This window comes from Poecilia reticulata, linkage group LG13 (assembly GCF_000633615.1).
Source record: "Poecilia reticulata strain Guanapo linkage group LG13, Guppy_female_1.0+MT, whole genome shotgun sequence".
Classification (NCBI taxonomy): Eukaryota; Metazoa; Chordata; class Actinopteri; order Cyprinodontiformes; family Poeciliidae; genus Poecilia; species Poecilia reticulata.
This window is the reverse complement of record NC_024343.1, coordinates 21,557,401-21,584,209: the sequence shown is the minus strand read 5'-3', so window position 1 is coordinate 21,584,209 and position 26,809 is coordinate 21,557,401. Positions and strand designations below refer to the sequence as shown.

At 38.1% G+C, this 26,809-nt stretch overlaps 1 protein-coding gene across 5 annotated transcripts in view; it reads right to left on the bottom strand.

Moving 5' to 3' along the window:
- gdpd5b (glycerophosphodiester phosphodiesterase domain containing 5b) overlaps positions 1-25,843 on the bottom strand; it is a 33,682-nt gene extending 7,839 nt beyond the window's left edge. Inside the window, exons 1-9 of one of the 5 annotated variants that reach the window (XR_535222.2) lie at positions 25,485-25,842; positions 15,466-15,643; positions 6,576-6,679; positions 4,536-4,629; positions 4,361-4,420; positions 3,913-4,011; positions 3,025-3,118; positions 1,050-1,195; positions 78-160 (exon numbers count right to left, since the gene is read on the bottom strand). Coding sequence is in view for 2 of the 5 variants with exons in the window: in XM_008426006.2 (XP_008424228.1) it covers positions 78-160; positions 1,050-1,195; positions 3,025-3,118; positions 3,913-4,011; positions 4,361-4,420; positions 4,536-4,629; positions 6,576-6,679; positions 15,466-15,582 (797 nt within the window). In the remaining 3 variants the exon portion in view is untranslated. Of the gene's footprint in view, positions 1-77; positions 161-1,049; positions 1,196-3,024; positions 3,119-3,912; positions 4,012-4,360; positions 4,421-4,535; positions 4,630-6,575; positions 6,680-15,465; positions 15,644-25,484 lie in introns of all 5 variants that reach the window. The other 4 variants (XR_535223.2, XM_008426006.2, XM_008426005.2 and 1 more) reach the window with 4 other exon arrangements.
- Between the last annotated feature and the right edge of the window lie 966 nt (positions 25,844-26,809).

Genomic DNA, 26,809 nt, shown 5'->3' with positions numbered 1-26,809 from the left:
GGGAACAGAAATCTCGGCAGATATTTATTTGCGTGGTTTCATTGTACTGCTGCGTATCGATCATTCTGAGTGTGTACCTTATGGCTACGTCAGCCTCCAGTCCAGTGACGTTCATCTGCAGAGCTCGCTGAAACGACCACAGCGTGTTCTCTGGAGCAAGCTGGACACAGAGTCGGCAAAAAAGATGAAGTGATTGCAAGTAGGTCATGTCTTAGTTAACGGCATGGAGCAAGAAAAAAAAAAAAGAAAATCCAATTGTTTCCATGCTGTTCCATGCATTTCCTCCAGTGAACATGTGGGAATGTGTGCTGTGGATTGCTCTTTAACTCAGGTCAATGTCCTGATCAATACTAAAACATCACTTAGTACTGCCCCTCCCTTTGAGATCCTGGGAGTAGTCGGCTACTGGCTGTGAAGCATGGGGCAGGAATGCCGCTGCAATCAATAATGAGTCATTCTGGGAAACAGAGTCCTGTGATGTGAGCCGTCTTTTTTTTTTTTTTTTTTTTATCTCCCAGGCCTGCAGAGTCACTCCTAATTTTAGATTCCACTGAGGATCGATCTCTTTTTGCAGAAATACCACAGAAAGCAGGGTGTGTCCTAATGTGAGGAACTACTTTTAGCAGCTTGTTTTTGTGTTGCAGAGCAGTCATTGGGACGCCAGAGGCATAAATCCTTCTGCAGCAATAAATCAATCCATGAGGTATCAAATGTGAAATTAAAATGAGTTTTTTGAGATATTATGAGCCTTCAATATAATCTTAAAAACATTTCCACTGAACATTAAATCTGTTCACAGGAAATTTACAATCACTTAGATATTTCTTTAGCAGTCATACAGCATAACAACAATTTATTCAACAGATCAAGAAGGGCAACCCCCTTACTATACATTTGCTGGCTGCTTTATTTAGTTAAGAAGCTAATGTAGTGAAACCAAAAACAACAATAACAGTAATATATACCAAAAAAAGATGTGAAAAAGGAGATATTTGAAAGTTTAGCTTTACTTTTAACACTTTCTGTAAACCAAAATTGAATGGACTCACCATGGGGGCTCCCTGGTGGCCAAACACCTCTGGCCGTGATTTAAGGGTCCTGGGATCCATGATGCAGGGGGAGGTGATATAAAGTGGCAGAACATAAAGTCCTAGTAACACACTGAGGTACAGCAGCACAACCACCACCTGAAAGACTGGCAGACAGCATAATGAGCACTTGCATATGGTATCCATAGCATGACAATAAAGAGATCATTTATAGAGGTTTGAAATATTTGCATTCATCACATGAGTTGCATAAGAAAACAGATATCTCTGTCATATCTGTACAAAGGCATAAAGATACAGTAAACATGGAGGGGAACAGATACAGTAAAATCATTTATATCGTAAAGACATTTATACCTTATGAGCCTTTTCACATTGCAATAACAAATTTTAATGTACTGGGCTTTAGACCCAATTAGCACAAACATTTGAAAATGTATAATTTTGGATGTTTGTGTTGGTTTACCATATAAAATCTCACTAAAATGAGTCAAAAAGTGTGGTTGCATGAGGCGTGTGAAGCATTTTGAAAGATGTAGCCTTGGTCTGTCTGTATAAGCCAGAATTCACCATCAAAACTTACTGATTTGCATGCTGCAAAAATGTTTCCTCAGTCTCCACAGAAACCAGAGTGAAACAACAATCTGTAGTTTTGCCGTGTGTTGTGTGCCAAGATTAGCTACAGTAGGAAGAGGCTGCTGTGAATATTGACTATTATACTGCAGCTACACACAGCAGCCAAGATGATGGCACTCAGGATCCAGCTCTGGGTGAGCGAGCGATTATGGCTGTGAATGTGGGCTCCCACACAGACGCACAGGAGAATGTATTTGTTTCAAGGTCAGGTCCGGGGCAGGGTCGAGTGGCCAACTCCTGTTACACTCATGGATGGCCTTCCTCCACCCTCGCATCTTTGATTTTAAAACACTACTGTGCATTACATCAAGCATTACATCAGCAGTTAGAACCAAGTTCTTAATGTCTCCTTAAAACAGGGAAAATAAAGAACGACTCAACATCCATTTTACTAGTATTTAATTTCTCACATTGAGTCCGAGTGAAACCATCAAGTCCAATATAAAAAAACTTAAAGTAAATATTTAAATATTTGGCAATTATTAATGTCTTGGCAATTATTAAAGTCATTACAGGAAAAAGACAGTACTTCTGAACAAATGCGCACTTATGAGTAGCTTTTTTAAATCTTGTACCTTTCAGATGACCTGCTGTTTTCATTATGGGTGCTTTCTATTTGATGGATGTGGAATGTATCATTAGTCCATAAAAGCTAAGAATGTTATCGAGTTAAAAGGAATCATCTCAAAATAGATAACACACAACCACTGATGGGTGTAAGTTGCAAACTAAAGTTGAAAGTTTTCCTCCAACACTACTTGGCGATCAGCTAAAAAGTCGCTATATAGACTACACTAAATCTCAGCAGCAATAGCAGCACGTTTATGCTAAAGGCACCAATGTCAACAAGGCTGGGTATAAACTGTCAGAGCTGCAAGTCTTCAAAACGAGTTCTAGACTCAAGGACAAAACAACCTCCATCTCTGGGGAGAAAAAGAGGTTGGAGGAATGTTTATCACACACACCATGGATGAAGGCCCTGGCCTCTGTCTACACCTAATTAATCATTCACCAGCCTTTGTGTGTGTATATGCGTGTGTGAGAGGCACTCAGACCGTCATATCACTTCATTGCATTAAAACACATTGCAACTCTACAAAGACTGACACCTCTGGTAAAAATATGTAAAAAGACTCTCAAAGAGATCTATTCTTGACATCGGCTAGCTGCTAACACACTACGCAGCACTAAAAGTGATTCATTAATCTTAGCCACTTCACAAAAGGTATTTAAATTAGACTGATTTTCATGATTTAAGGATTCTGTGCTACAGAATTGAATGACTCAAATTTTTACGAGTTTAATACATGTGGAGGGTGCTGTAACTTCACAAACATACTTGTTTTTTCTGCACGGGCAACTTGTCCTGCAACAATCCATGACAAGGCAGTGGCTGCAGCAAGAGCCCCTATGTGCAGGAACGGACCTGTAGCCTGGATGGAACACAGGATACAGACAAATAAAGGCAAAACAAGTAAGAGAGAGAAGGACAAGAAATCAAGTCGAAGGAGATACACAGGCACAAAATAACAGTCATTATCTCGAGCCAAGACACCAGTGACACAGTCTGGCAACACTAAAACCTATTATTTGGAAAGACATTCAATTTTAAAAGACCACAGCTGCTAAGGAGTATTTGCAGCCACTTCAAATGTTACTTGTAGTACATAATCTGACATGGATATACTAATCCAGTTGAAAGCAAAAGTTTGCATACATTAAATAAAAAGACTTGAGCACCTTTTTTCCATACTGTATAAAGTTTAAATCAGACCTAATTTATCTTGTTTTAGGTCAGTTAGAATTACACAAAATTATTCTTTTGCTAAATACCACAACAACGTGTTTAGAAATGTCTTGAAAATCAGAGGTTTGCATACATTTCCTCAGTTCTCAATTCTAATCCACCTAAAACAAGAGACATTTGTTCTGATTTAATTTCAGAGAAAGAGAACAATTTTTCTTTTTATTTGGGTGTATATAAACTTATGGTTTCAACACCAAGTCTGTCAGATTTTTATTAATTTGATAAACATTAAAAAGCGAAACATGGATCACTTTGACATACATTAAATGTTACATATTGTATTACACTACTAATTGCAATGCTGCTTACATAAAAGAATTACCATCCCTAGACTTTGCATCATAAATCTGCCTCTACTAAAAGTTATCAGCTCTTCTACGTTAATCATCAACAAGGACTTCGGGAAATTTTGTGTCTGACCTGCAAGGAGATGGGGATGATATCCCACTCTTGTGTCCATGTTTGATTAACTGATATTATCCCAACAATAGTGGTGAGTAAAGAAGCAGTTACTCCTATCTGTGCAGAGAGGAGAAATAAACAAAAACAAAGAAAAACACAAAAACATAATTATTAGTAAAATTATAGAATAACCCAATATAGTGGGATACATTTTATGGTCTCATAGTGTCTGGTAACTTTAGTTAGTAGTCTTTACCTAGTTAACAGCCTGCAGGTTTTAAGTTCAGGATGAATTGAACTGACCAGCAATAAATGAAAACATTTGCAAAGATAAAAAACACAAGCCTACGCTAGTTACAACTCAGATAAACATATGCAAAATTCATCCACCCCCTTACACCTCACAGCTTTTTGATGCGTGTTACACAAACACACATCGCAGAGTCTCACTTTGTTGGCACGTTACCTTATGAAGCCAGTGCAAATTCAACTGTTGCCCAAGTGCAACATGGCAAAGTGCTAAAATCTGAAAAGTGCAAAAACAAGACACACCCACACAAATTGGTTTTATGCAGTAATCTCAATGTGCCTAGTTAGGCCTTACGATGAGTTCAAAGCATTCTTTATGAGAGCATACTGACCATTAAAAATGCAATGTAGGTGAATCCGGCAGCAGTTGTTGCTAGGATGGGAACGGTTCCATCAGTCCACTCCCCAGAGTTATTGTACAGGAACCTTCAGAAACAGGAGATTTCATAATGTTTCTTCTAATGATCATTCATAAACCACAAAGAAGCAATAAAAGCCATAAAAAAATACAAGGTTTGGTTGTATTCAATGTAATCCAATGATTGATGTCCATTCATCAATTCGTTCATCCTTATGGCTGGGTGGACTAACAGATTAGACCTGCACAATGTCAGGAAAACAAGCTATATACTATATGGTTAGTGTTAGTTGCGATGATGACAACACTTAGCGAGCTTATTGGTAGCTTATTGACATGTTTACAGATATAAATATTTCCCATGACATGTCAACTAATGCACCTTCATACTGTACAACCAGATATGCTGGTATTTAAACTACAGCTCAAGAAAAGAGAAGCAATTCATCTCTTTTTAATTAAACCATGAGTACTAAATGGTTCGTGATTGCTTTTCTATTTCAGGCATGGCTGCCACACTTTAAATAAACCTAGACTCAAAGAAAGTAGCAACAATTACTTTCAATAATAGTAAGATTTCAACAAGATTTTAGAGACTGAGTGTATACCATCACAGAGTTATATGTATTTTAAGTAGTGCTAAAAAGACCAAAAAACTCACGGTGACTCATTTAAGAGGGAGTACTGGTTCCTTTAAGACTTTGACAAGCAAATTATAACACTCAGGAGGCCATGGCTTAATCATAGTTATTATTAATTTCATGGAAAATTGACAACTATTTTTTGTCACTTTTTAAGCTTTAATTTAGGGAACAAAACATGCATCACTAGACTATGAACAATTTTTCATCTATCCCTCCTTATTCACACACACAAATATATATACAGGATAAACACATTTTGCTCACACATTTTGTAACACTGTCTATAAATACACACACAGCTGCAGAAAAAATGGCACAGGCGGGAGTTCTGCCACATCAGCTATAAGTATTAATCACATGTAAAGCCTTATCAGTGATTTAAGAGGAACAAGGTCTCTTGTGAATGCATTTGTTCTGCAGATGGGCTCCGAGTCTCCCTGCAGCTACATCACAACAGAACATATAATAAGGAAGCAGAGATGTTATTGCTCTACTTATCTGCAGAAGGAAAAGAAAGTAATATTGCTAATAAAAAGAAAAAAAGAGAGACAGAGAGATAAATATCAGTAAACAAACTAGTTACGGCTGTTGAAAGTGCACTTGGCATTAATTTGGGAAACTCAGAAACAAGAAACAGGAAAAAATAAGAAAAAGAAAAAAGAAACAGGGTAAGTAGTGAGATAATTATTCAACTACAACACTGAGGTGGCATACATACTCAAGAATGCAATACAGGGAAAGGACATTATTAGAAAGTGACTTTGCAGATGTCCCTGAGAGTGGAAGCATGGGGGATGGGAAAGGAGGTAGGAGCAGAAGCCATTATCCACCACCATGTCAAATATCTAATAATAGTAACTATTTGCAGTTATAAAACAAAATATATACACCCTACATGTGACAAATCAGTATATATTATTAACAATCTACCTGGAGTTGAATGAATCTGTCCCATTTTTTTTTTGGTTTTTAATCTTCCAGTAACTTTATGAACATGAAGATTTATTAATATGTGGATTTTACCAACTAAAAACAGTATAAAGATGCTTTTGTCATGTTACAAGCATAAACTAGCATGCATATCATCCTATAAACGTGTTTGTTCAAGAGAAAGTGGGGCAGAGTGATCTACAGTACAGGAAATGTTGGATGAGCCATCTCTCTTATGTAATGTTGTAATCTATGGAGGCCTGGGTGGTCTCTGCTCAGATTAAGGATGAGGAGAGATTAAACTCCTGATTTAGGAAATCAACAAGTCAACAAGTATGACCAGAAAGTGCGCAGTCACGGCAATATGCTGGTAGCCTTGTGGCTTCAAGTTGTGCCTAGTAAACATGGAGCGGCAGTCGCCGTGTCGACGCAGTACTCACCAGTTGAATTCATTGTAGTCGTTGTCTGCCTCCCACCAGAAGTAGGACCAGATGAGCAGCAGAGAGAAGGTGAAAAGGAGGATGAGAGACCACAGCAACTCCCACTATATATTGACAAACAGACAAAAATCCCACACATAATCAGTCCTTTATGTAGTGGATGGTAATTTATCTTACAAATGTTACTGAAGGTACCCTGAGAATTCAGCCGGTCACTGGAATCTGCCAATTTCACACTCTATGTGGAATCTGGTATTTTAGATTCTGATTCTAGTCCCAATTTATGTAGATATTATTCATGGCAGTATGCCTCCTTAAGATCCCTGTGTTATGATAAAGTAATATATTATGAGTGTTTTCTTTCTCTCAAAATGGAAAGTCGGATACAGCTTCTACTTACTTTTCAATATATTCAATGGGCACATACTGAATATCCTTTGAAATGAAGCACATTACATTTTCAGGTATGAAAAAAAGCAAAGTTTTTCATGTTAAGAAGTAAATAAGACATTGCAATTCTCCTAGGCTGGGTTTTAACTGCATAGACATTTATCCATCCAATGTGGAGAACTTTATTGCGATACTGAAAGTGACAACTGTGTTGAAAAATCGTTTCATTTTATCACCTTATAAAAACACTGTTGAATCAGGTACATTTTCAATTTAAGCAGGAAGTAAAAAAAATAAATAAATAAATAAAATAAAAGTTATTCATTTATAAATTCAAAAGTAAATTTGCTGGTCAGAGTTGCACCAAACTCTATGATTGGAGATCAACCACAAAAATGTCTGAATGATTAATGGGAAAAAATTTTATAAATCCTGCCATAGTAAATACAATGTAATGAGATGTGCACAGAGCAAACTAAACTTTGCAGAGGTATTGCAAGGCTTTAAATTATTAACTTTCTTCTGATTAGAACCTGAAGTCAGTCTGATAACCGACCTCTGCTGAGAGTATTCCCTTCTACGCTCTGCTCATTATAATGGAATAACTTAATAACTTCACATGCTGCCCTGTCTAATTGCTGTCCTCGTCACTCTTGCACTTTGTACCATGAAAAACTTTAAACGGACCACATCTTCGGATGTAAAAAGAAAAAAAAAAAAAAAAAAAAAACTCAGGTGAAGGTTAAGATAGAATAGACACCTGCATGCAGGGCATACATATTTATTTACAATACATAATGTGTATAATACAGTAACCTTTCAGTAACCTCTTTCTACCAGCAGAAAAAATTCAGAAATCCGCCAAATTAATTTATAATCCCATCAAGATTGCATGTTTATGGGGACAACCCTGACTGCAGTGTCGAGATAAAGTCACTGCGTGAACACATCTCTGCTGAGGGTCAAGGATCAGATCATTATCACCTCAGACAGCTGAGGAAACTCCCAGGTGACACAGCCTGACTAGCCTCCTTTTTTTGCTCCCAATACCAAAACTGTGCGTGTTTTTTGGGTCTGAGTGGACAGAGTTACTGTTACAACAAAAAATGTACACATTTCTCAAGTACTGTGATTAAAAATCCAACATCATAAAAGATCTGAAGGTTTTCTGTAACAATCTTAATCAATGTTTAATTATGTTTTTATCTCATTGTAATAAATAAATATTTTCCTCTCACTTCCACTTTCAGATAAGGTAATGAGAGACGCCTGTGGTTAAGTGCTGTGACTTTTTCATAGGAAAAAAGGAAACAAAAGGAGTACGACCCATTTGAAGATTTTTTTAAGGTATCCCATAAATTGTCACACAAAAAAGGTAAATTTAACTCTGTAGGCTATTCTCATACCTTTTATAATCATAAAGCTGCATAGCCCTGCTTACCAAAAATAATTTTGTAGAAAAATCCGTTCTAGGAAGAACATTTTGCAATTATTGTCTAAAAGAAGCTTTAAAAAACAGCATACCTACAATACATACCAAAGAAAGGCTGTCTTATGATAAGAATATCAGTTTTTGTTACAGAAAGCTGCCAAGGTCTCTGTTGGCACAAAACTGAGCGACAACCTCCCTGATGAGAACGCTCTGACACAACGCTCTGACACCAGTTCTTTAATCACAACTGGAAACACCTGGGACAGCCGACCTTGGCCTGTAGAGGACGAAGTTCTCTGGTTCCCCCCCACCGCAGCATCCCTCTGGATAAAGACAGAGGACACCTGGGGAACTGTGATGCTCCAGTCAAAACTATACCGATATTTTCTAGATCCCTTGCTATATTTTTGGGACTTTGAGCACATCTGTTTAATGTATTTTTTTTTTTACATAAAATGTTAATTTCCCTTTGGGATCAATAAATCATTGTTGAATTTGAATAACTGAGCTAAAATAGCCTTCACAGAAGGAATCTGGTATTTTTACAAAAATCAAGCACCCTCCAAAATTATTGATGCCTTCACTACAAAACATATGTACAAAGCTTTAAAATTATCATAAAGAACAAGTGATCCCAAAATGTTAATTTGCTGCCAAGTTTTTAAACCTCCCTCACCTTCATGTAGTTCTGATCATTTATAATTTTATCAAGACCCAACATAAAAAAGTTCAATTAGAAAAAAAATATATATATATTTATAAAAAATAGCTTTCTGGTCTGAAAGAGTTAAAACTGAGATTAATCTGATGTTATTCTGGAGCCTTATTTAACTTCTGCGTGACCACAAACACTTTGCTGTGTGTAATGTGCTCTCATGTTCTCTGTTCCCCTTTTGTCCCACACTCTACAGTGAAGCTCGATCAGGCTGACATGATTTGATCTGCCCTGCTGATTTCACATCAACTTTCTGCATGACTGGCTTTTATTCCAGCACAACACTTTGTGCATGGCCCCGACAGAGCGACAACACAGATCTATTAGAACGCAACAAGCATTTGAACAATAAAGAGGAGTTTATGCAGACAGAAATGTATGCCATGCTTCTGATTTTTAAACAAAATTATGGGATTGAATTGTATTCGGGTTAGGTTTTAAATAAGGTTTTAAATCACAAATACTAGAATGCAGAAGAAGTAGGTTCAATTTCTGTGGAGCTTATCAGCACTGAAGTTAAAGACAAAAAAAATAAAAAATACACAGCATATTTATTAGCCCAGTTATTTCACGCCAAATCAGCCCCCGACAATTTAATACAGTGAAATTGCAACGATGGTATAAGCTCAGAAGTGCTCTCTTACTATAAGGTTTGAGGTAATGATCCTAAAAACTGGACCACACCAGTGCTTCACGCAGACAAAATATAAAAAGACTTTCTAAAGCGAAAGTATGTTGAAGCAATAAACTCTCAAAACCAAATACTTGCTTCAACTGGGGAAATTTAACACTGTCATAAACTTCTTTTATTAAAACAGAAGTTGCCTTGGTGGTGAGACAACATTGGCCTTACATTTTTAATCTCGTCCAACAAAGTGATGCTTTAGGGCGTCCGGGAGCCACAACAATACAGGACCACCAACATGATCATCTAATAAACTGCTATATGAGATTACTTTTATTCTTTGACTTCCTGTCTGAATATCTCTATTTGCCTTTTGTGACTCAGTCTAGTGGAGTGGATTGCAATACTGCGTTTAATAAAGAAGCTTATTGGATTGGTGCTATGCATCTGCAGCAATGCTCTTATGGTTTAGGAATCAGCCAACATGGAAACGCAAAGAACAAATCTTCTCATTTTAGGAGGAGATTTTAGCCAGAGCAGATCTGTGTGTGAGGTTAGACGAGAAGAAAAAACAACTCTGATCATTTTGTTTTAGCAAAGACGTCCACATTTCAACAGAGAATGATGAGAAAGAGGAAAATTCAACATGTGTTGGTACATATTGTATTGTTTGCTTTAATTTATTGTTCCTACATTTAGCAGTAATACTGTTTCTGGGGGCTCATCTCTACATCAATGCTTCTGATTCTAAGCTAGAACATTATTTCACCAACAGGTTTATATTACAGATGAACATTTCCCCATTCGGAAAGATGCTAACTGTAGCCGTCCTCTCTGATCACCTCATTTCAATTCCCTTTCTGTTGCTGTACAGGAAGCAAACAGCATGGCAGCTTGACTTGGCATTCCTCAACATACAACAAGGATGCCCTTGAATCCTAATGTATACAATACTGGCAGATAGTTTCTGTGAAGCAGAACGTCAGTCACTTGTCACATTCCTGAGCGTATCCAGATTAGTCCCTGGTGTCTCGAAAGCTGTCCTGCATGGCTGGAGTTCAGCTGCACAACTACACAATGTAATCCGCTTCCCTTCTCATCTTAAAAAAAATATAAAATAAAAAAAAGAATCCAACAATTTAAAACCCAACTTCACTTTCTAAAAAAATATATGAAATATATTTCCCATGACACCACATATAAGAAAAGGCAATTGAATTGGGCACAGCATGTGGTAGCAGGAATCTAGGCCGCATTCCAAACAAGATGCCAGAGTCAGCAGCTAAAAAGGCTGACCAACTCAGTTTTCTAGCTCTTATTAGCAATAATAAATCTGGAAACAACCGCAGTACAGTGAACTCATCTTCCATTATTTACAGTTGTTGGTGAATATTCGTGCAATAACAATTTTTTTAAGCTTAACTCGATATATAGGTCCTGCAATCGCAGGACATTCCTTATGCTCAGAGGGTGAAGCTGTCGTTTAATTACTGCTCAACACATGTAATACTGAGAATATTCAGGCCATCAATGATGTTCAGATAAAGTTACAGCTACCAGGGCCGACATGATCCGCTGCAAGCAACACAAGCCTGAAAGGGAAAATAGTTAAAATGGGTTACTACCTGAAGTGGTAAAGGTGATAAATGGATATTTTATGGTCTTAAAAAGCTACAGTTTCAACACCTGCTATAACATTTTGTCACATCATCTTATGTCAATTTATTTTATTAAGATGCCAGACAGAGAGCTGTAGAGACCTCCTCTCATCTGCTGCTGCCTACTGCTGGCTGAAAAGGGCTTCTTCTTAGTAAGCCTTGCTAAGAGGAAAGTGTTATCTTTGTTACGATAATTTTCTTCACAAAAAGTGTAGGTCTTCTCCTATGTTTCAGTTTAAGTTACTGAATCAAAATCTCTTTTGTAGAGTAGCTTCACGTCCAAGTGACAAAAAAAGCATTTTATTGAAATTTCTCGTTAAATATCTTAACATCGTTGTAAAGCCACTTTACAACGACGCTACAAATGATGCAAAAGTTGCATAGTGACTTTCACAACAGCAACGAAATGATTAAAAGCTGATTGGACATCAATAAACAGAGTGAATGAAGACCAGCTCAATGTCCACTGAAGGCTGGGAAACTTTGCTCCTATTTTTGAAGCCTTTGTGTGCCTAAATGGAAATTCTCTCAATTATTACTGAGAGGCCAGATCGGCTTGCACTGCATGACGTGAGCCGTCTTCCTACAAAGCACCTTGGACACAGAAAGAAGCAGCACCACCGACACCTGCTCGGTCTGAATGTCTCACTACAGTGGACAGAGGGAGAGAAAAAAAAAAGACATTGTATGATCCACTTATAGATTATGAATGAGTACAGCAGCAGTTTCAACAGGAGGTTCTTGGTTCTCACGCCTCTGGGATTGGATCGGGTAGAGTTACATGTACATGATACCTCCCCTTGATTGGCCACAGTTTGCTTACCGGGTTGTTTAACCAATCTGTCCTGAATGACGTCACTTCAGCTTGAGCCAAGATCCATTCTCAGAAGCAAGTCAGCCACTTCAACCAGACAAATTATTTTCACAATTAACAGTTTTTAATGAAAGCCATATTGAAATCAGCAGGCAACAGTTAATTTATACTTTTTTTTTTTTAAAGATTACTGAAAGCATCAAAACAAGACTAAAGTCTCTCTTGTGTGCTTTTAATGACTTTTACGTGAAACACCGTTAGTTCACTGCAGGGCATGTAAACAAGACAAAGAAAAAACATCATATTGAGCCTAGTGGAAAGAAATACTAGGCTCTGCACTTTGTATGCGCTAGCTGACTGTTTGCTCCCTGCACTCCAGAAGACACACGCTGTCAAAGCAGAGGATGAGCACAAAAATGCTCACACAGCATTTTTCAGTTGGCCTGAAAGATAACCACTTGGGATAGGAAACAGATCTACATGGTGTCAGATTTCAACCATAACGGAAGCAGATTTTTTTTTTTTTGTTTTTTTACATTTGTTCTGAGTTATAGTTGTTCCAAAAGGCCAGGTAAAACTAAGGATTCAAACCTGCCTGTGTCGTTTCTGCTCAAGTTAGATGTATTCTAGGTCAATGACTTCATGGATGGAGTTTAATCACCAGTTGACATGATAATTAGTTATGCCCAAGGATTTTGTTGTTCTACAGGATGGCATGTGGGTATAAATAAATAATCTAACTCAGCATCTGAGTGCATTGGAGAGCACACATTGAGTTTATTGCGCCAACATAACCCGTGTGTCCTTTCCTAAATAGCAGAGAGAAAGCAGGACAAATGGATCACTGAGTGTATGTTGGATCCTGTCAAGCATCAAATATCAGAAAATACAACCACAAAGGATCCAAACCTTCAAATGTGATCCAGAGAATAAATCAGATATGTAACAGCACTGTCATTTTTATCTCAGCTTTAATGATTCAATTATTTAAATTCTTGAGAAGGATCTGCCATTAGTGTCATTATTCGTTACCGTTTGTTTATAATGCTTATAGATAAAGACTGGTGTGATGTCTCTGCAGAAGGTAAACTGGCAGGCTACAAATACCATAAAGTCCCTGAACCAACTCCACTAACAGAAACAAATTCAAACAGCAAACTACATTCACAGCAGCTCCTCTTGCTACAAGAAATGCATGCTTGTTTTGCCTCGTGGTCCAAAGAGTTGTCTTGTTTTCTTTATTTTAAATTAAAACAAAGGTAGCGTTTGAAGACGGAAGAAAACAAACACAAGTAAGGATGAGAGGAATGTGGTTTGTTCAGGCTGCTGGACTGTCAGCTGAGAAGCTAATCTGCAAAAAACCTGCAAGATGGTCAATTATCCAGTTAGTTTTAATTCCCTAAATAACAGAGAGGAGTATAGGCCTGCAGAGTACATCACAAATTGTGTAAATTTCTACTCCAAAGGAATGTCGGGAAAGCAATAATTGGTGACGTTCATTTCCATGTAATATTTAGCCAGTTGGACAGAGTCCCACGGCAGCAGATGCTCACAGCTGACGTGAACATTGGCCGAAATGCTAACGGTCAGACAGTGATGGGAGAACCAAAAGAAAATTAGCAAATTTTTTCATCATTGCAAGAATTACCCATATTAATCTCCAGCCAAAGATCTTCTAATATCATGCAGCTGTAAATTCTGTGCACATTGCTGCAGGTGTGCTGCAAAACCTATAACCTAATGATTAGGCAGAAGTCCTAATTAAAACCCCAAATAGCAATGGAAGAGATGGAGACCACTGGCCGCGTTCTACACAATAAGTGGCAAACCAAGAAACCGTGGACACAAACTGTTGGAGAAACACTGCCGACTAAAGAGTCAGGCACATTTCTCAGGCAAATCCTTTTAGAAATTGCTCTTGCCCTTTAATCGGACATTCCAGCTCTTACACTTAAAGAAAAATGTCTTTCATCAATATCATTTGTAGAGCAGAAACATTGCTTTATGAAAATTTTAAAGTGAAATAAAAAAAACGGGCACAACATCCACACCATCCCAAGTGTGCAATCTATTATTTAACAAAGAAATCTTCCATTTTTGTCTTCTATTAACACTACTATGACTTCAAATTTTTGTAGCTTTTAGAGATTTATTTTCCCCAAGTAATTTTGTGAAATATACATAGAACAAAATAAAGCAAGGTACTCAATAGCAGTAATTAGATGCAAATAGCTGTATCAGTCTACAGCTCTCTTGCAGCCCAGCTATGCAACTACTGTGGACGAAGCCTCCTGACAACATAATCAGGTCTCATTCATGCCTAACCTGATGTGAGCCCATGCACATAGCTGAGGGTGTACACAGCTAATTATCTTCGGAGATAATCATTGGAAAACAGATCCAGCTTCACCTCTTTCCTACTGTTCTCCTGACATTTGTCATTGCAGCAATAATGGAACTAATCATTCAGCCAATGGGCTTCTCACAGAAAGTGCACAACTGCACCATAAGTAAAAAATAATACATATCTGATAGGAATTAAATGCTATCAGATATAGTATTTGACTGACCTGTGTAACATAACTGACACAGGTCAGTCATGTTACACTATCAGCGAATGAAAAGGTTTGCAGTGTAAACATGTTGCTGACTTCACAGTCGACTAGAAGAGGACAGTTTATAGATACTTTGGTAAGTTAAATCTATGCTCCCTAAACACTCACCTTTCCCATCAATATTTATGTTACTGTAGAGTTTGAATGATGCTAAATAAAGGTAACTAAACAGTATTTTTGGCCTGGAGTTAATTTTCTCCTTTATGCGACGCATAAGAATGTGGGTGAGACTATCTGCTGACATGATAATTATTATCATGCACTACCGCCTTCATGGATAAGTGTATGATCCACTTATAGATTATGTACGAGTTCATCAGCAGAAGAAAGAAATGCTTTGTTAAAAAAAAAAAAACTTTGGTAACACTTTATTTGAAGGGGGTGAATAAGACTGACATGACACTGTCATAAACATGTCATAACACCTGTCATGAACATGAATATTTAAGACTGTTGTCATAAAGCGTCATTCGGTAAATTGACACTTTTAATACAAAGCTGACATTATTCAAAATGTCTTTGTTATGACAACTTGACATTAACCAAGAAATTATTACTGTTTAAACTTTAGCTTAAATAACAAAGTTACCTAATTTTTAAAGTGCAATCAGTAATACTTTTATAATAAAGCTGCCTCTCACCTTGGTGGTGTTATCATGTGACCTCTGATAGCGCTTCCACCTGCACCCATAGATCCCAGTGATACATGACAAACACAGCTGGCGCTCATAGACTTGGAGGGGTTGGTGTTTCACCATGCTCCTTCAGTCGCTCCTGCTGTCTCAGCCACAGCTAACATCCCACTGGCTCCCAACGCTCCTGCAGAAAAAATAGAAACAACATCGATGATAAAGCGGGTGGGAGAAGTTGTGCAACAAGCCGTCTCGACAGCAACATGCCTTGTCAGTTTGATCGAAAACATGAGGTGGATTGAAAAGCACCATGTCCCTGCCACAAAGGCCGGCATTAAATTAAGACCTTGTTTCAGAGGGCCTGTTTTCAATGTCAACCGAGAATGCAACGAGCTTCCATCGATGTGTTCAAGAACAGAAAAAAGAAAAAATGAAAGTGAAAAGGTTCAGAGGAACAATCATCCAGTGAATACCACAATTACGCTGCAGAGCGAATCACTGGCTCAGCCAGACAGTGGATGTCTGGTCCAAAAGCTACCATGTCTGCTCCATTTATTCCTTTTATATCACAACCATAAAAAGCCCCACAAAAGATAACTGTGGGATCTATTAAACTCCATACTGATATGTTAACACTATGTCTTGCAGACCTACATGGTAAAAATGACACCAACAACCCAGAATACAACATGATTCATTTGGTTCTGCTGTAAAAGCAACCATTATATCACAGGTATTCTGTTCTTGGTGGTGTTGTTACAAGGAGACTCATAAAATGCACAATATTAAAAAAAGAAAAAAAAAACGTGCAGCTTCATTAAACCCTATTTGACTGTTTGTGGCTCTTCTCAGTATAGAGTAGATCTCAGCTGTATATAATAACACAGGCACTGTGTAGCGACAACATCAGTACACTGGTGAGCTCAAATCAGATGCTGTTACTGAATATGGTAGGAAGCACCAGGGTGTGTTTGTGAATTACCTGAGTTCTTACTGTTCCCTCACCAATCTGCTGCTGATTCACCTCAAACACTCCATAATCACCCATAACAACAATTACAGCAACGCCGACTGTTATCAAAACTTTACCTCACTTTTCACAGACGTGACGGAGCCTGCTTCGCAGCTGCCAGGGCAACAAAACATTTGTCAATTTAAACATAAATGGCGCCTGATAAATGCAATGATGATTAGATGTGTAAAAATGTTTCCCTGAGTCATTCAAACTTGTATTCCCTCTTTGCTTGTGGTTTTATTCTACAATAGGGTATATACAGTTTTGTGACATGTAATTTTTAAGTGCAATGGTGCATGTGTGTACACCACTTCTGCTATAATCAGGCTGTCTCACGTTCTAAACAGCTGCTAATTACCATGCGCAGCAGTGGCCGTGCTTCCTGTTATTACTAAAACTGCTCAGGGGAAGGTGGGCCTGACCCGAGGCCTATAATGAATCCGACTCCCCCCGGAAAGACTGCGAAGCTCTTAACTCCAATTGAGCCATGATGGTCCATCTGTTAAAATGAACTGAATGCTAGTTTTCCAACATGCAATACCGAGGGGCTCCGAGTTCGCAGAATTAAATGAACAAGATCGATTGGAATTGAAAACAAGTGCTCTGCCAACAGAACCCTGAGCACGAGCAAATCAATGCCTCCCTAAATCACTGCCTGACCTAGAGGTTTGAAGAGAACTGAGAAGTGCCGTTTTTGTTTTTCTCTTAAGATCTAAATATGCTACAGCATTGAGAAGCTCTATGAGTGTCTCCAGAGCAGTCCATTTTGTGTCTCTATGCAGTTGCCATGTGCGACTCCATCTGGTAAAGTGAGACGTAGACATTCTATGTTTGAAACTCTTATTTTGAAGTAAAGGAAATAGTTCTGGAGCTGTGCTGACAGCTCACAAACTTCTCATCAGGAAATGCTAACATCTAGTTAAACACATTTTTAAATCTTGTGTGACGATATTTTGGGTACAGATGGAAAAAGAAAGCAAAGTGACTGATGAAAACAATTTGTAAGCACTTAGAAAACACAACAACTTTCTAACAGCACTGATGGCAAAGGCTACAAGTGAGAAGCCACGCCCCTTTGATTATGTGCATGCAGCTAGGAGCCAACATGGTTAATTTCAGCAGAATGCCTTGTATGTTGTAAAAAGTCAAAACGATCGGTAATAGGGGGTTGAAGTTATGTTTTCGACTGCACATCAGTGAGTCACAAGTAGTACATTAATGAAACATTTAAAATATTTGGCAAAACACAAGACGGGTATATTTCAGTGCATCTCTGGCGTTGGACTCACAGGTGTAAGTTCTTACCCCCAAAGCAAACATATTCAGGAATATGTCCCAACTCTTTCAAAAGTTTCTTTCTAGGTCTGTAAAAGTCATAAATGTCATCTTTAATCCTGTGTAGTGGGACATCAAAGAAACTTAGAATCCCACCCAGTCAATGCGAGATATGATCCTAATTAAGCAGAGCAGCACTGAGGCTACAGATTTACTACCCTGAATTTGAAGGGTCAAACAAATTGTGCTTTTTTAATCATCTCTGTCCCACAAGAAAATACTTAAAGACCCAAGTCAAATCACTGAATTAATCCCTTAATCGGCATGATGTCTTAGCAAGAGCTAATAAGTGAAGCATAACACAGTGGATAAAGTTGAATAAAATTTCAAGTCTAACCAAACATCCTAGGTTTATCTACACAGTCATTTTTTCCCCCCAAGAAGACTGATGCACCTCTGACCAGAGTAGGTGGAAAAATATGACCATCAGCAGCAGTGTGGGTGTGCGAGACTGAAGACGAGAACTGAGACACAAAAGTTAAAACTTGGATTACTCATTCAGCCTCATCATCAGAAAACACGGCTCATGTTCAGCCACTTTTCAGACGAGCTTTAATTTAGCAAAAAATTATTGAGGGTTAGCCTGACTATTGTGATCTTGTTTCGTCTTGTCCATCAACTCCTTTCGTGTCTCAGTGAGATTAAAACAGGAGAAGTCAACAATTGATTAACGCTTTGCACGGCAAGGACAGCAACCTGCCTATCACCTCAGTCAGAAAGTGTTTGAAGTTTGGTGAAAAACAGGAGATAAGAGGGTGCATGAAAGCCCCTTAAAACAGCTTTTGTCATCTTTTTTTCTGCTGCCTCATTTCCTCCAATCACAAGCAAAGAGAGAATATCTGTCTGTAGAGACGGAAATGCTTCAGCAGTTTCTCATTCGAAAACTTATTCTGACCCAAGAGCAGTGGGAAAGGTGAGGACCAGAGACCCTTCAGAAAAAAAAGGTCAACCCACTACACTGTTAGATAAAGGTCCTCCTTAAAAAAAACAAAACCATTGCTAGAAAAGTACAAGCTAAATCAAAATTATGGCTTTATAACAGGAATAGGTTAGATTCTGATATTATGGTTATAAAAATCTGCAGTTCAAATGTGGCCTGGGGATGAGCAGCATGGGGTTAACCCTTCTCCACCCGTTTCTGTGCCGTGCCGGACGTTTTCCTTACAATAAAGATCAATCAATCAAGTTTATTTGTATAGCGCATCTCAGCAACAAGGCAGTTTGAAGTGTTTTACACCATAGAAACACAAGTCATAAAAACAACATACAGTCACAATTAAGAAACCAGTAACAAGCATTACATTTTGTCGTGTGCCATCATCAAAATCATCAATACACATCACATATATTGGTCAATGTGATTTAAAGGAACTGAGTGTTTCAGCTGTTTTGCAGTTTTCTGGAAGTTTTTTCCAGATTTTGTGGATCAGCATAGAAGCTGAATGTTGCTGCTGCTTCTCGTTTGGTTCTGGTTCTGGGGATGCAGAGCAGACCAGAACCAGAGGACCTGAGTAGTCTGGAAAGCAACAACAGCAGATCTTTAATGTATTGTGGTGCTAAGCCGTTCAGTGATTTATAAACTAACAACAGTATTTTAAAGTCTATTCTCTAGGCTACAGGGAGCTGGTGTAAGGACTTTATACCTGGGGTGATGTGCTCTACATCTTCCTGGTTTTAGTGAGAACACGAGCAGAAGTGCTCTGGATCAACAGCAGCTGTCCGGTTGATTTTTTAGTCAGACCTGCTTGTGAAAAGCCATAGCAGGAATCCTAAAGGAGCTGGTTGCTTTAAGATAGAGAAATAAGCCCCTTTTCGTAGAGCTGACAGGACATTAAACAATCTGACACTTTGCTTTTTAAACTGACTGCTAATCAATCTGAAAATATGTGGGTCAGCCATAATCCGAGAAAGATTAATTTAGCCACAATCCATCAATGTCTTCTGATTACTGCACTGACAGAGAAAAGAGGAAACGGCATTACTGTAATTTATTTCCATTATTGGAACATAACAATGGAAACAAAAAGGGGGGAGAAGAGCCCATAAACAGGTTTTAATGTGGGCAAAACCATGAGAGTGTCAATGTCTTGTGTTGTGTGTTAAAACGTTCCTCTCCTTTGTTGTACAGAGAGAAAAAAGAAAAAAAAAACTACACATTGGGCTTTGGGACATTTTCTGTCGTTTCATATGAAGCAAGAGCCAAATTTCCCACGAATGTGGCAACAGCTAATCCATCATCCAATAGGAAACAGCACAAGAGAAAAACAGACGGTGGATGCATTTCTGATGTCACACATAAGCAAGCAATCACATCACTCAGGTCAAATGACAGAGTAAACTTTTCATCTGCCATGCCAATGTTATGGAAGCTAATGATGGTTGGATTGGGCTAATAACCCGAAGAGTGAAATGCACTGTTTTCCATTTGAATTCCCTCTAGTCAACTTAGATCAAGAATGTGATCATGGATGTCTGAATCTTTTGGGAAAATAGAATGAAATTTTCCAGGACTGATCGTGAGATTCCCAAAGATTTAAAGCTTGGTCTCCTCTGGTCTGTAATCTGCTCTATGGTACACCCAAGAACATCTGCTCAACTCACTTCAGTGACCTTTAGGAGTGTGCAAAGTTAAAAGAGGCCATTCTTTTGGCCTAAAAACAAACAAGATCTTTAATGAATCATAAGCAAAAAGTTGTAGCAGTTTAAATGGTTCAAATTTGGTCTCAACTTCAAGTATCTTTGAGGACAACTCCACTTTTCTCTGTCAAAGTACTGTAACAAGTACAAACTCATTTGCATTTTTTTTTTCAAATTCAAAAGTTAAATATGATCATTTCTAACCAAATAAAAAAAAATGTGCTAAAAGGAAGTAGTTTTGAATTTAATAAGAAGGATTACAAGATTGTCCTCCTAACCATTACCTGAATTTTGATCAACTCAAAACAATGCAAAAAAAATGCTACTTGTTGGTGTGCTTATAGATCAAAACATGTTCATTTCATGCACTAAACTTTTTATAACATGGACTAAACTTTTTATAACCACACTTGGGCAAAATAATAAAAATGAGGCCCAGCTTTCTTTAATTTGGCAATGTTGACCTTCCGTTTTCCCATATGATCACAACGATCAGCCATATTGGAGAGGAATGTTCGCTAGACAGTTAAGATAGCAGATTGCTCAGAGAAAAGCAACATGAGTATTACTATGGAGTCTTGACATTACAGCTTGTTTAAAGTGTAGTCTAAACTTCAGAAATAAAGAGATTCAGATACCAAACACTGACATTAGCCCATTAATAGAAGGCAGTTTGTCACATGATTGTATTGTAGCCAACCAGAATTTTGATTTTTGTATCGTGGGCAAATTGATCACTTCACCATCTCACTTAAGTGCCCTCTGTTTTATTCTCCCTCAGGCCAGAAGGAATGAAAAACTGTTTGGACAAAGATATTCTGAAAAAGGTGCCATCTGTACATCTACATGAGGGCCCTGCACCACCATCTGTGTGTTGACATCACATTCATCTCTGTCCTCCGCTGCGACTTGGAAAGCAAGGACAGACAAGTGGGTGCCACCGTAACCAATGATGCCGTTTGAGCTCGCAATAAGCTTTCCCCTTAATTCAAATTTGGCCATTTTAAACATAATCATTCTAGGATGGTGCCATTATGACCCTGAGAGTATTGGGTGTGGGGTGGAGGGTGGGTGGGGGGGTGGAGAGGGTTGGGCGAAAAAGGGGAATCAACAGAAACCAAGTAGTTTTATGACACAGAAAACAAAAATGATTAACTTTCTTTCAAAGGTAACTTGATCACTGACGAAATAACAACTCCCCCCAGTTTTATTGAGTGTGTTCCTTTGAAATGAGTTCAAGTTGCAAACTAACAAAGCTGCCAAAGCAAAGCCTCCAGTGTTCTTCTGAGAGTAAAATTACCACCATTTAGCTGAGGAATGTTAACCAGTGCAAACAGGCTAAGGTAGAGAAACAGCAGTATTATCTAGTTTCTGAACACAGGTTCCCATTTAACAAGTCATCAGCAATCAAGTGTTCAACAAGATCTGCCTTTGGAAATAATAGGTTGAAGACAGAAGTGGATGCATCAAACTGGAGCTGCAGAGCTGTGACCTTCTCTGGGGTGGAGGCATGCAGACGTGCTGCTAAATGCCTAGTGACTTTATGACAATCCAGAGCTGGAACAACTAGTCATCATTCCAAATGCAAGGGAATCTTTGATTTTTGTATAGCACATAGTTAGGTATTTAAATCGCTATTTGAGGTGTTACGGTTTTGACACATCCACCAAATGGCCAGGCCAGCAGTGCTCTGCCATTTCACACAACTATTCTTTACCCATTTATTTAACCACTGAGAAACACGTTAATTTTCCAAGTAATTAAATAAATTTGATAAATAAATGTTCAAATTATGTACATAGCTTAACTGAATGATTTTTCCAAATCAGTTCAGATTCTGATCCTCATTTGGCCAATTTGATTCTTATAAAATGACAAATCATTACTGAAATAAACCACTAAAGCAGCTGGTAGGTACTGGATGAAACTCCTATGAGCAAAGCTGAAAGCCCCACATACAAACCAAAAGTTGTGTTTCTTCAATAAAGCCCAGAGAAAGCACAGAAATTTTAGTAGTATACTTGGCGGTTTACGTTTACATGGTACATTAACAACACTCTTCAGTGTGGAAGTGGTTAGAGAGAGGAGTACTTGGTGTGCTCCATTCTGCATCATTGAGCTGCTTAAGAATGACACCAAGGGAAAGGCAAGAGGTTAGCTAAATAAAAGAAAACTGTATTTTATACATGACTGTTTGGTGTGCATTCAGGCTGTTGCTTTAAACAGGAAGTCTGACTTTACCAGGTCAAACAGAGTGCAGGAAAGTTGTTGGTTTGTTCAGTTTGAGCTTTCCCTGACAACCTCTGTCTGCCAGAGAAAACACTGGATTTGACTATAAAAAAAGTTAAGGTAGGTCCCAACATTGTTTAGGAAAAAATAGGTTGGCAAAGATTTAATGTCAACAATACTGAACAGTAGCCAGTATCCGATGCTAAAAAGACAGTTTAAAATACCAATTCTGTAGTCATTTTGTTTTTTAACTCGGTGTTTCCCAACCCTGGTCCTCAAGGCACAATGCCCTGCATGTTTTAGGCATTTCCTTCCTTCTCCCCAGCCGATTTCAATTGATGACTGATTAACAGGCGTTTTCTGAACTACAATCAGTTGAATCAGGCACATTAAAGTAGAAAAACCTCTAAAACATGTAGGACAGTGTACCTTGAGGACCAGGGTTGAGAAACACTGTTTTAACCAATTACAAGTAATCCTATATGTGTGGCAAAGTCACCTTTTGAACGCCATTAAATATATTTAAGATATGTTGGATTCGGCCGGCCAAAGCTTTACAAAATCAGATACTAAGAACTAATCACAAAGCTCCTATAGTTTTGTTGTGTCTTCGTGTGGTGAATTGCGAACTTTGTTTTCTCAAAGTATCATTTGTGCTTGTGTCCAATTATCGACCATCAGAAACATAACAGAGCCCAAAACCCTAGCAAACATCAATTGCAGAATTACAATTGATAAACTGTTGTGCAGTTTTGCAGAAGCAAGTATTTAAACATGATTTTAAGGTTCATTAAGACATGAATTGTCTACTTTCATCCAAAAAGTAAAACTAGAAATAAGTATGTACAAATAACAAAGTCATGTTTGTGGTGACCAGTGATCGACAGAGAGAGGATGACTTGACCCGGCAGCTTCAGAGTAGCCTGTAATAATAATTCTGACTCATTCGCCCTCTGGAGAACTTTGTACTTGTTTGACAGATCCCCCAGGTGTGTTTCCACTGGTATATTAAGCCAACAAAGCAGGGTCCTGCATGTATTTATGAAAAATCATGTAGACAGTTGTAGTTCCACTAATAGCTGGACCCAAACATCAATTTTGGAATTCTAGGAATTCAGAAATTGAAATCAAGGTGTTTTAAAAGCAAAGTTTTTGTTTCCCCTTTAAAGCGTTGCCTCAATTTTTACAGCACTTTCAAAGCAATTCCACATTTACTCTGCATCTCCATTTCATTTGCCAAGTGGCTTAGCTGCAACAGTCTCAACATAAATGCACAGTGAAATGTTTACTTTCCCACATGGCATACATGATAAATGTCATGGCCTCGAAATATTATCATCATGCTGCCTGCCCTCCAAATGTAATCCCCTCTAAGAGAATCACGTTCAGCTTAAATCAATAAGACATGTTCTAGGGGGGAACCTTAAAAAAAAACTATTAAATAATAATATTAATCTTCCACTGCAACCCATTTGGTTAATTAACAGGTATTGTGGAAAATTATGTAAAAAAAAAAATAGAAAGAGGAAGCTTGTGTTGTAAATTTTGATCTGATCCCAACTCACCCTCTACAGAAAACTCTCGACTAAACACGTTTGAACCTCGCGAGAAGTCATTAATTACAGGCCTTCAGGATGATTTGCAACGCATGATAAAGTTGCCTTTCCGCTCAAGCTCTGCATGACAACAAACAAGCCTTTGCTAATTTTGCTGAGGGCGTAGCAGTTAGAGAAGAGATGGGGTGGAGTGTTACTTCACAAATGGGAGTTTTAACGGTTTAGACGCTGGAGTGAAGGAGTCAGGGGCTTTTAAGAGGTTCTCCTGGTGTAATGACCTTAGGTGAAAATGAATGGTTCCACTGTTTTTATAGAGCAATTTAAAGCAAAAAAAATCTGTATTCATTCAAAATAGAAAAATCTGAAATTATTCCTACCGGAGCTCAGATACTTTGACATCTACTACATTCATCTACAGGTTATTTTAATACACAAAATACAAAATAAACTACCTGCTTAATATGACTAGATTTCAATTGCAAATGTGCTTCTACATTGGCGACTGTAGTGTTAAAACAGTCACTACAGTTAGGAGCGCTTTAGTGTAAAAACTAAAGCGCTCCTTTAGTTTTTACACTCCTGTTTTTGTGGAAGGGAAAAAACATCAAACTGTGGGGTTTTTTTTCCATGCAACTAATAGGCAATGTGCAGCAAAGGGTCAAAGCTGCATTACTCTAACTCATAATTTCTCAGAAAAAAATTGTTTTAACCCTCGAGTTGTGTCAAGAAAATAGTTACGGTTTTGAAATCCTAACCTATTAAAATCTTGGCACAGATGAAACTGGTAACCATTGCATACCTGGATCCAAGAACATTCTGTAACGTACAAACGGATAAACTAAATGTGTTCAACTCTGCAAAAGCTGTTTGCGGAATACCATTTCATGATATACATGAACTGTAAATGGCATCAACTTAAAAACAATGCGTTGCTCTTACTCTGTCTGAGGATTAAAGGGATAGCACCTCCAGAGGATACACCATTATGGATGTTTATCCATGTCTGCACCACTGAACTACAAGTCCTGCATTTGAAGCTTGTTGTTGTTAGGTTAGGGTTAACAGTGTAAATATGACTGCGGTCTTTGAGGTTGAAACCTCCTGCTTAGACTTTTTTACTGACTGCAGTAGTAAAGTTACAGGAATGTTAGTCTGTGTTACCATGGTTATGAGGAATTTCCCTGAGCTACACACAGATGCCCATGCTTAAAAATATAAACCCGTGAAAGAGATAGCTTCAGTTAGCCCACACTCACCTGTCTGTCTGAGGGCACTTTCATTTGTTTTCTCTCCGTTCGGTAAAAGTTGAGCTCTCCGACAAGCCCAAACGGGGACACAGTTTGAGTCAGAGATACAGGCGCGGGGAAAACGGTAAAACGCTGACTGAGCTGAAGTTTTACAACAAAAGCAAAGGAGAAAACACCGAGCTGACTGGATGGTTATTGGACCAAGTTAAAAAACGTCCTGTTTTCAGCGTGACTGAGTCCTGCGTGTCTCTCACTCTGTGGGTTTGAGCAGGGATACGTCCTGTCCTCCGCCTGAGTGGTTCACTGTACTGAAGGGTGGGAGGAGAGTGAGTCGGTCTATTTTATCTCCAGCCTGGTGTAATAGTGAGGGAGCGTCACCGTTGACTTTTTTCCAGCCCCTTCACGGCACGTGTAACGTACTCGATAATCAGACCGCTGTGCAGCCACGCACGTTAAGTTGTTTAAGAAAACGGAAATATTGCTATTTAGATTAGTTTAAACTCGCTTAAAAATAAATGTCCTGTTCATTTTCATCGCAAACACAATTCCCAAACAGACAAAGAAGAAAATAGAACGTCCTAACGGTTAAAATAAGTTGACATGAGTTTGTTGGTCAAAAATGTGATGGTTTTGAACGCAACACATTTTATCACGTTTGTCTTCTAGGATTGAAGGGTTGTTTGACATACATTTTTACTGTTTGCATTTTCTGTGATTGTTATTATTTGATATTAAGTGATTTTTTTTCCATCACTTGTCATCTGGATTGTGGTTAAATTAGTGCCTAGAAAAAAAAATATTTATACCACTTGAACTTTTTGTGTATGTATGTATGTATGTATGTATGTATGTGTGTGTGTGTGTGTGTGTGTGTGTGTGTGTGTGTGTGTGTGTGTGTGTGTGTGTGTGTATGTATGTATGTATGTATGTATGTATGTATGTACACTTTCTGTCATCATACTTACAAGCCGCAAGAAAATGGAGAGTATATCTCAACTTTGCATATCAAGAGTACAAATTGTACCAAATTGTTTGCGATTCAGTTCTATCTCAGTAAGATTGTATGGTAAACAACTGTGATTACCAATTTTCAAGTCTTATCACAGACTCTCAAGTCTGGACTTTGATTTGGCCATTATAACACATGAATATAATTAGACATGAATTTATACTGAGCTTAATTTATACACAGATCCAAATCCAATTAATTTATAAAACACATTTAAAAACAGCAAGTTTATCCAAAGTCCTGTTTGAAAACAACATAAACAAAAATGATCAAACTAGACCATACAAAACACTCATAACAAACATTTAAAACATTCATAAAACAG